The following is an 11,037-nucleotide window of genomic DNA, read 5'->3' as shown; positions in this document are numbered from 1 at the left end:
ATAACATGTTTTCTTACAAGGATGGATATAAAAACCTGCCGAAACTGATAAAAACTGGCCGAAAATAGCCAAGCCAAGGCAAACCATTGTCGTGGGCGGCAGTGCCGGAATTCTAAAATTTGCTGAAAAAAGTTTTTAACACTGATTTCGGATTTTTTAAGGTATTTTTAAGTACGTGAAGCATGTTTTAATCTCTGCAAAAAAATTCGAGAAACTCAGAGACTGCTAGTAGGCGCAATAAAAAATTTGGTGTTTCGACACCGATTCAGATAAGAATTCCTCACCTTATTTTTTATTATGGAATTGAAGCTTAATAATCGATAACATAGTATTTTGTGTAATTTAGAAAACTTTGAGAATAATTACAAGTTACTAATGGAGGCAGAACCAGTTAGTTATTTATTTGTCATGTTTAACTGATTGTTGAATTTATAATTTTAAATACATGATGACATACTAGAATAGTTAAATGATTCAATTGTGCTTTCTTGATATATATATTACTTGTCTTGTGTGATTTACGGTTGATTTATGAAATTAAAAATTAATAGAAAAACGAAAAATTATTTGGTAATGTGAGTTAATAAATGGTAACCTTACTGAATATCCTAGGAGATGGTAAACAGACCGAGTACATAGGAAACCCTCCCGTGAACGTTGCTTCATACCGTACGGAGTATCAAAAAATGATATTTTTGGCGCTCATACCGGACGGGGTATAGGGACGACTCGATTCACCCTCAATCCGGACGGGGTATTGAGGGATGATATTTTTAGCGCTCATACCAAACGAGGTATGAGGACGGCCGGTTAATTGACAATGATAGATATTGGTTCACGTGTAATGGGACATCCCTATGGGCCCTTAGAGATACTAGTAGGTAAATAAAAAAAAAATTATTGTTCTTGCTCACTTGAATATGAGATTATAATGTTATTTGAGTTACTGCTTCTGTAGGTCGATTTTAAAAATTTCACAACGGTAAATATATGCAATAAATTTTTTCCTTATGATAAATGAATTTAATTAAATCAAGAGTTCCATTTGTTTGTTTTTATGGTTTTTACTAACTTTCAATTTCTGTATCAGTGAGTAGTGTGATATTCTTACTGGTGTGGTGTAACTCATTCTTTCATTAACTATTTCAGATCAAGATGACCAAAATCTAGATCCCAATTAACAAGAAGGTTGTGAATAGTTTACCACTCGGACTTCCTTCAAAAGGTAGTGAAGGTCGTCCTAAAATACTCAGCATATTGCATTTTATTTATTTCTTTAATTTTCATTTATTTTTCTAGAAATGTCATTCACGTAATTCTATTGAACATTCTAAATTATTGTGTAAGAAATGTGAATTCTAAATTCTATTATTTCACTTCCGCATTTAACTTTTTGGTTATATTTTTTTTTAAGTTATGAGTCTTTCCAACGAAAAGTCAAGAATTAGTGTATATGTATGTATCTATAAATTGATATATATATGTTTTGGCTCATGATCTAGTTTTAAATTCATTAATCACTTGGGATTTTGGTTTTTTCGAATGGGTTTTATGTCATTTTATTAATAATATATTGATTAGGGTGTTCATTATTTTAAAAGTAGATCAATCCGAGTATACAATTCAAATAATATAAAAATCAAATACCCAACTGGATTAGCTTACTTCTCCAATTTTATGTTTTAAATTTTCTTTTAATGAGTTGTTTGTAATTTTTCAAAAAAAGTGAAATATGGTTTTCTTGGTCTTGTAATTTTAACAATTTCGCTTTATTTATCATAATAAATGTTAAATTTGATATATAAATTAAAATTTAATTAAAAAAGACAAATTATAGAAATTGTCCTTAGAATTTTATGAAATACAGAGAAAATCACCAACTTTTTAAAATTGAATAAAAATTTCATAATTTATAAGCTATTATATAATTTACATTGATTATTAAATTGTTAAAAATAAAATTTATTATGATGCCCTTCTATTTAATAATAATTGTCATAGTATCTTTAATAATTTATTTAAAATATAAAAATATATTTAATTAAATCAACTTAAAAAATTAGAGGATTCATATGTCATTTTTGTACTAAAAAACCGATTTCTTCATTTTCCACTACGTAATTGCATGGGGAAATATCAGTGAAGATGGAAAAAAAATTTAATTTGCAATAATTTTTATTAATAAATGGTATTAATTTATTTAATAATGTTTTTATATTTTTATTTATATAAATTAATAAGGGTATTGTAATAAATTTATTATTGAATAAAGGGTACACAGTAATTTTATTATTTCTGATATATTTACCGTCAAAGTTTAAATATGAAAGTTCTTTTCAGTTTTTAAAGTAAATAATGGTTTCTGTAATATTTTTAAATAAAAAAATTACATTAACTACTAAATATCTAAAAAAACAGAACGAATTGAAGGAATTTAAAGGATAAAATATAAGGAAATAATGCAGAAATGAGCAGATACATATAAAGTTCTTTCTACTAAACTATACATATATATACACACATATGCGTGTGTGTATATATATCCTTGTCTGCTAAGAGATTATGAAGTCTTCCCTTCTCCGACCACACTTATCAACCCTGGCAAGTAGTCTGCGCACCTCTCTCTGGTTCGACATAGGAACGCACCCTAGGCTCGACGATGGTGCGACAAACACTCTCTGGTTCGACATAGGAACGCAACCTAGGCTCGACGATGGTCCGACAAACGGGGCAGCTCGTGTGCGAACCAAGCCAAACATTAATACACTCGACATGAAACACGTGCTTACAGTTTGGTAAAACCCTAACCACGGCTTCCTCGATTATGGAGCCCAAACAAACAGAGCAGTCGTTCTTGGGTTCACCATGACCAGTGCGGTGCAGTTCTTGAGCTGACTTATGGGTGAAAGCAGGTAGTGAGGCTATAACCAGAGGATCGAGTCCAGAACCGGCAGGTTCAGTAGTTGGGGCAATCAGAGATGTTATATAATACAGAACAGAATATCGTCTTCCATAATTTTGAAGAAAATATCTAAAGAAAAAAGAAAATGAAATTATGAAAATAATTACCACTAACACAGAGATTATAACACTCACCACAATCTTCTGGCTTAAACTGAATCCCTAATCATCCATTTTTGCAAGTTCAATTAATGGATAAATGTACAGTTTAATAGGATATGTATTATATATATATATATAGTATGAACTAGTCGTGGTGGAATCAGGTTGCTTCAGATAGCTTTTGAGATTTGAATAATTATGATTTGAGATTTCTTTTTCTTGTTAACTTCCTTGGTGTTTAATTTATTAGGTGTTCAACCATTGTTTTTAAATTCAGTCTTAATACAAGATAGGAATATGACTGAGACTTCTTTATTATATATAATGAAAATAAATTTAGAAAAATTAAAAAATAAAAGACTAAGATTATGGGCTATGATCAGAAGAAGATTATAGGATATGTTGACATGTGCCTGGATTAGGATCTTTCTTGCTTATATATATATATATATATATATATATATGTTTGGGTGAATTTCATAGTACCTTAATAAGAAATTAAATAATGTATCCAAAATAAATTTTTTGTTGAGTTCACATTTATATAACAATGATGATATAACACATAGTAGGAAGTTTGCCCATATATAATTAGATTTTCTGAAAATTATGATTAATTAATTGAGTACTAATAATACTTAAAAATTAATGCTCTCAAGTAGTATTTTATTCTCTAATTTATACAAAGTTATTCTAAATTAGCGGTTAATGTTAATTTTAATCATGGGCCATTGATTAATTGTTGTTTACTTGTATTATTTAAAGTAACCCAATTTTACTATCAAGGAGGTCCCGTAGCTCAGTTGGTTAGAGCGTTGGTCTTATGAGCCGAAGGTCGCGAGTTCGAGCCTCGCCGGGACCAATTCAATATTTAATTTTTGTTTCAGCTTCCTTCTCGTGTCTTTCGGGTGACGGGGATCCGGTACAGCTAATGTTTGACCTCGCTGTTAACAGAGACTACTTTGATGAAGATCAACGGCCAGTAGTATATTACACTCCGGTTAGGTAAATAGAGCGGGAAGCACCCAATCAGATAAGATATATTATAATCAGAAACAGATTACAGATAAAAGCAATTCTTTTATTTTTTGAGAGAACAGATGAAGACAATTTGAGCTCGAGTCTGGTAAAAGATAGGCAGCCCATCTCCATCAAAGCTTTTGTCATTGTTCATTAGTCTCTTTTAAGGCCCCCCTCCTCCTGTTTCATTTTTCAACCTCTAATAAACACAAGCAAATTATAAACTCTTCCTGAGTTGTTCTACTCTGTCCCATTCGTAATACTCGAATAAAAAAATCCCATTTTTATTCTATCGTGGTTTTTTTAAATCATCTTTTGATTTGGTTTTGATTTTTTTTATATAAGAAAAGAAAAGGCTGGTAAATGGGCCATGGCAAATTGGCAATCTTCATTTCACACACCCACTTTTGTTCTTTCTTCCACTATTCATACCCAACCTCTGTCTTTCCTTCTTTCCTTCTTCCTTAATCCTCACTACAAGTCTACAACTACCAATTCAGGGAAATCAATCATCGCCCTTTTCTTCTCAGAATATTTACCTCTACCCATTTTGTAAAAGACCTCTTCTTTCCACTCCTTTTGCGAACTAGCTTCTGCCTTGGTATGTCACTCTTGTTCCTTGATATGTCACTGTTTGCTTTCTTGTGCTGTTTACTTTTACTTTTTGGGTTAGTTGGTGTGATTGGGGAATGCCCTTTTCTTGATAGGGAAATGTGCTGGCTTGGATCTAGATGCTTGCTTTTGGCTAATAAATTACACTTAAATCGATTGCTAAATCAGCTTCATTCACAAATTACTACTTGTTTATCCTTCTTCTTGGTCAACGCTTCCAATGTTAGTTGCTTTGTGTGATTGAGTGTCTGGTATGCAAATGCAAATCCCATATTCTATTTGTTTCATATAAAATATGGAAGCTCCCCATCAGTTGTGACTTATATTGGGGAACAAAGGTGGTGCCTTTAAGGGTGATATGAACTTAGCTGTGTGGTTTGTAGATTATTTCTTATTAATAGATCGAATGGTGATTATGTATATGTGTATGAACGAAGATGATAAAATGGTGTTAATGCTCGACTTTAATTTTTTGCTATGTTCAAATATCACTCATATTCTTGAACAAATTGAAAATGCTGTCATTTCCAGGGTAATGAGAAGTTAGACATCTGAGAAAATCTGGAAATGGGTTCTGGAAATTTCCTTAAGACAATAATCAGCTTGAAGAAAGGGAAGGAGGAGAATTCAAAACATGTCAAGGTACAGTACCCTGCAAATTCTTTAACATTGCTCAGCTTACTGTAATCTAGGATTAGCGATTCAAATTTGATTTTTTTTTCTTCTTTTACTTTGGGAAATAAAAGAATCTAAGCATTTGGTAGTTGGATTACCAATTGAACAACTAATCTTGAACATATTTTCAATTGGCATGACATGCAAGGTGATTACTCTCTTCATTCCCAATTTATAGGTTCGACTTTGACTCTCTTCCTAAACAATTATTTATTGATTTAAGATTATGGAAAGTAACTATTTGAACAAGTATATTTGAATTCGTTTTCTAGCTACCTTAATGAGTTAGTATTAGGGGAAAAAAACCTTGGGATTGTATGGAAATAAGTCTAACTAATTTGGAAAAATTATTATGATATCTTTTGTCCATATCATTGTCTTATTCATTTCCATACTTTGAGATAGGGCTCTGCCGCTCCTGGAAAATCAAATGGCTTCAAATGGAAGAAAAACCCACTTAAAGCATGTGCTAGTTCTGCTGGTGGAATTCCTGGCACTCTTGGTTTGCCTATTGAGGACCTAGCAGCAATCAGGATCCAGACTGCATTCAGGGCCTATGTGGTAGGTGAAGTCACAAGTTTTACCAAATACGTTCTGAAATTTATAGTTCAATATTGATTCAGCTTCTTTCAGTGTGATCCATTTTTTCTCTGTTTAGCTGCCACTATCGGTGACTCCATACTGCAATTCCATGCTTTGATTTAAATAATAAAATCCAGTTTTATTGTGCACTACAGACACATGGATTCTATCCAACCTAGATCCTGTACACTCAGATTTTAAGTTTCTGTTTAAGTTAACAGCTTTTGATCCAGCATGCCTGCCAAGAGTTGTTTAGCCCATACGTATGTTCACTTTTCTAGGCCTTGATAATTGAATGAATTCATAAAGCAAGCCACTACCATAAATAATTAAATTAATAGATAAACCAAATGGAGTAAAAATATTGCTTAACTAGATTTCTTTATGTGTATGCTTTGGAATTATTTGTTATCTGGCATTTGGCCTATAACTGATAGATAGCATGCAACATGTTCCTCTTGACAGACTTCTTTGATCCCGATGCAATCAATGACTAGTAGTAACTGTGGTTATTTGGTGGTATTTTTTTTAAGAAAGCTAATTTAATGAGACTTCCTGCTGTAAGTCTCTATCATTATCCACAACTTGTTTGGTCATAATATTAGTAAGATGTTATGAATCCATGAGAAGGTTTTCAGTCTTCCAAGGATGCTTTTGTAATCTAACTCTCACGACAGTTCATTTCTACTGTCCATAATTCTGCTTCTCATGCTCTGAATAGACAATGCTGTTAAGAGAGCATAAAACTTTAAAGGGTCATGCTTGTGTCAAGGTTACAGCTCTTGTAATTTGATTTTTTTGGGTGTGCATTCTAAGAGACTCAGCATGACAAAAAAAAGAGACAAATAAATTGAAGTTTCACTGATGCAGTTTAACTAGCCCCACTTTGTTCAGAAAGACATATTTCCAAGTTTTTAGCTGATTGTTGTCAGTGGTTGTTTACTGCCAATATTAACCTGTAGAGCCTTTCTCCACAAACCTTCAGAATTCTGAAGTTTCCTTTCTAGAAGAGGAGCGATTTAGGTCTCCATTTTAACTTATGTTTCCATGTATAAGCACCTTCATCATTTCTGGGTTTCACAATAAATTGATATGGAGCTGATACTTTGATCTCTTATGATGTTTCTCCTTTATCTATTAGATGCTCTCAAATATATTTTTCTTGTTCTAGCATCGTCTTAAAGTATGCATTTACTGACTACTCTTTCATCATGCAGGCTAGAAAAGGTTTACGTCGTCTGAAAGGGAGAGTGAGATTACAGAACCTGACCCAAAATTATTCTGTTAAAAAGCAAGGTACAACTACATTGAGCTATCTTCATGCTTGGAGCAGAATAAAATCTCAGATCAGAGATCGGCGACTTTGTATGGTCACAGAAGGCCGGCTTAAGCAGAAGAAATTGGAGAATCAGTTGAAACTTGAGGCAAAGCTTCATGATTTAGAGGTTAGAGTCATTAGAAAAGTGCTTCTTGCTGATCAAAACATTGGTTCTTGCATGCTTTAAAATTAACAACAAATAAGATTTAAAAATTTCTTTGTTAATCCTTGTGCACAAGATCCGAACTTTCAATTGAATTTATGGCTGTTTTATTTTTTTAGTATACCCACCAAGTCTCGGTGTAGTTGAAATTTTGACGTGCACTTGGTTAAAGATAAAACTCAAAACTAACTCATGTCCAAACTAATCTAATAATAATTAGGAAGTCAAATTGATTTAGAAGGCCTCATGCATTTGTTATGTTAGAATTTGAACAACAAAGATATGTTCATAAAAACAAATATTATAATATGAATAATAGATTGAACAATTTAATAAAGTTTACATCTTGGAATATTTATCCAAAATCAATTCTTAACATGTTATTAAAACCTGAAATTTAGTTTTCAAATCCTAACCTTCACATCGTTTTTGAAAAAATATGATCCATACATTCATCCCAGCGGGCTTTAGCATGATGGATGATATTAGGATATAAAGAATAGATTGATTTTTTTTTTCTGTAAGTTCAAGCTTTTGCGATAATTGGTTGCTATCAAATTTTTAACAAATAGATGAACATAATATTAGTATAAGATGATAAAAAGAATACCTTGCATGTAATGAAATTCAGGACATCATTTCCTGTAAGTTCATATTTAACCTTTTTTTGTTTGAAAAAAATTTTGGGTTGTTGACGGTTTGTTTGACTCAGTTCTTTTGTTTTGTTAAAAGTGAATGCCAATCAAATTTGAGTTTACAGAATTCCAATGAAAAACTACTATGGAGAAAATCCTGTACAATGAACTAACTGTCTTCAGTCAGGGTGCAGATGGATTACTTTGGTTTGGTTTACACCCTATACCCAAGCCAAACTACTTAGTTTCTATAGAATTCAAATCAAATTGAACCATTCTACTATAGAAACCGAACCAAAGTAATCTAGTTTAGTTTGGCTTGCTTTGGTTTGAATTGTTTTTTTATGTGTATTTTTTATAATTCTATAACTTACATTACAATGTTAGCCCACATTAGTAACAGAGTATCTGAAAACAAATTTTCTCGCAAAATAAGCAACTACTATATATGATAGCAAAACTAAGAACAGAAAAGAAAAATAGGTTACACAGAATCTATTTTAGGTATTTAGGACGAATAGGGTGGATATCTTTTCCTAGTTTATTATATATATTATATTATTTTCAACTATATATGATTTGAATTTTGATTTGCTTGTTTGAAAATTTTTCCAAATCAAACTTGAAACCAGATTAAAAGTTTTCTTTTGGTTTTCAATCCAAACCAAAGTTTGGAGGGTCATCACCAAACAACTTACACGCCTAGCCTCCAGAATGATTGGATATGGCCTCTCTTTCATTATAAAACAATTTATCTTGCCAAATTACAATTTCTTTTTTCCCTTTATACTGCTATCTAAAAATCACTCTTTGGATGAGTGGTCTGCAAGTCTTGTTTCTTTCTGTTTTATGTGAAAAATGATGTTTGAGTTCATTTTCTCTGTTTCTTCAACTTAGAGAAGTGTTAGGGTAAGTGACACTGAAAGAAGTTATGGTTCCTTTGACCTTCCTATCATCTTAGAGCAATTGTAAGATTTGTTTTTTGGTATATACATAATGTGGTAATTTGAATCCTATAGATAGAATCTTTTCGGATGACACCTGTTATTTTCTAACATGTATCTTTTGCATTAGTTCAGAGTTCTGATTTCCCATTGAGTGAAGTAACCCACTAACTAAATATTCCTGGACATTTTCAACTGGTTAGCCTGCATAAGAAAATTGTAGCTATAGACTGAAGCTTGGCATTTAATTATAGCTATTAAAATACCGATATTTTAGTTCAACCAGAGAGTTTAGCTCTTACAAGATGAAACAAGGGAAATGGATTCACTTAACTGGAATCCTACTACTCTTTTTATGCTGGTAGTATCTAAACATTGACTCAGGATTTAACTTAAAGATTTAACTAAAAAAAACACAACGCAATTCATTTGTTTCATGTCCTGAAATCTAGTGCTAGAATTTGTTCATCCTTTTCGAAGTTCCTTGATGTCTACAAATTATTCCACTCAAGTAAGGGCCTGTTTCAAAACACTGAAAACAATTCTCGTGGTGATAGTTTAAGTGGATTGTAGGTGGAATGGTGCGGTGGATCAGAAACAAAGGATGAAATTCTTGCAAGGATATACCAGAGAGAAGAAGCATCAGTTAAGCGGGAGAGGGCCATGGCATATGCCTTTTCTCATCAGGTATTTTTATTTCTAAAAGCTACTATACTCTATCATACTTTTTACTTTGCCATCAGGAATCAAGTAGTCAACCCAAACTTGTGATTGGCAGTGGAGGGCCAACTCAAGTCCCAATGGGCTCGGTAACTACGAACTTGGCAAAGCCAACTGGGGCTGGAGCTGGACAGAAAGGTGGATTACTGCTCGTCCATGGGAAATACGTGTAGCTTTCCAGTCCAGCAGTCCAAAGAAAATGCAAAATAGATCAACAATCAAGTCTGCCAAAAGCATCAACTCACCAACAACAAAGACACCAGTTCCAGCAAAAGCTGCTCTGTCAAATGGGAAAGGAACAACAAGGCCAGCCAGAAGATTATCATATCCAGCTGCTGAAAAGCCAGCTAAACATGAAGGGAGTAGTAAAGCTGCAGAAGAAGTTAAGGACACAACAGAACAGATTGAGTTGTCTAGCCAAACTCGAGGAACAGATTGAAAGAGCATCCATCTATTTCCGTTAATTATGTTGCAGATGAGTGGTTGTATCCGTTTTGTTTATTTTATTTATTATATGATTAAATCTGATTTTGTGCATAGGCATGATCAAAATAATGTTATGCCTGCTTTTGAGCATATAATTATACATCAGTGAGCATACCTAGATTTGAAGTCTGAGTGATAAACTATTTTATGTTTCTTTTCTATTTTGTATCTGTATATCCTGAAAACAAAGAATATATTTATAATGTATATATGTTTTTGTCGGGTGATTCGTTGTATGGTTGGAATGCTGTTTCTCCCTTCGAAATTTGCCTGGAATCTGTAGACGGATTTAGGATCTGTTGACAGATACTGAGACTGAGAAGTCTCGGAGCAAGCTCGCCGCATGCCCGAAGTTGTTAAGGAACTTTTGATATGTAGATTATCCCTTGTAATTTGAACTAATAATTAATAATAGTAGATTGTATTTAGATTTAAACATCCTGGTTTCCTTGACTTAAGATCATTTGACTCTGTTTACTTCAAGATTTTGTCATGTCATAGCAATGCATTTCATGTAAGAATAATATGAAATGTAACAAAATTAGTTTTTTCTTAGCAATCAAACTTAACATTTGGCTTGTTATAAAATGACAGTTCTCCATTAGTATTCTGTACATCAACATGCTTTTACAATTTGTCAAGAACAAATTAAATCCAAGGCATGCTTTTACAGTTTGTCAAGAACAATTTTCTATGTTGTGGGATTTTCAGGATGAAAAGAAAAAGAATAGGGTTCATTTAAATTTCATTTGAATAGAATTAAAACCATAATACAATATAAGATATTATAAAAATTTGAATAAAAATAATATTTTCATT

General features: G+C 32.4%; 1 protein-coding gene and 1 non-coding gene across 5 annotated transcripts; both read left to right on the top strand.

The window, feature by feature from the left end:
• The first annotated feature begins 3,851 nt into the window (after positions 1-3,851).
• On the top strand, positions 3,852-3,925 carry TRNAI-UAU (transfer RNA isoleucine (anticodon UAU)). The gene has a single exon. It is a non-coding gene; the product is annotated as a tRNA-Ile (tRNA).
• Positions 3,926-4,408: 483 nt separating this feature from the next.
• On the top strand, positions 4,409-10,445 carry IQD9 (IQ-domain 9). 4 transcript variants are annotated; one of them, XM_088207117.1, is made up of 6 exons: positions 4,409-4,705; positions 5,227-5,337; positions 5,776-5,931; positions 7,170-7,397; positions 9,586-9,699; positions 9,791-10,445. In XM_088207117.1, exons 2-6 carry the CDS (start codon positions 5,263-5,265, stop codon positions 10,169-10,171), a joined length of 954 nt encoding a protein of 317 aa, XP_088063243.1. In that variant the 5' UTR covers positions 4,409-4,705; positions 5,227-5,262; the 3' UTR covers positions 10,172-10,445. The 4 variants fall into 4 exon arrangements, with proteins under 4 accessions (XP_088063243.1, XP_021907809.1, XP_021907810.1 ...); XM_022052117.2 differs by having other exon boundaries at positions 4,414-4,684; XM_022052118.2 differs by lacking the exon at positions 4,409-4,705 and adding an exon at positions 4,800-4,946.
• The last annotated feature ends 592 nt before the right edge of the window (positions 10,446-11,037 follow it).

The sequence above is a fragment of the Carica papaya genome, chromosome 7 (assembly GCF_054855325.1).
Source record: "Carica papaya isolate Zhongbai chromosome 7, ASM5485532v1, whole genome shotgun sequence".
Lineage (NCBI taxonomy): Eukaryota > Viridiplantae > Streptophyta > Magnoliopsida > Brassicales > Caricaceae > Carica > Carica papaya.
Note: the sequence above shows the minus strand (reverse complement) of the source record. Positions and strands in the feature narration are given on the sequence as shown.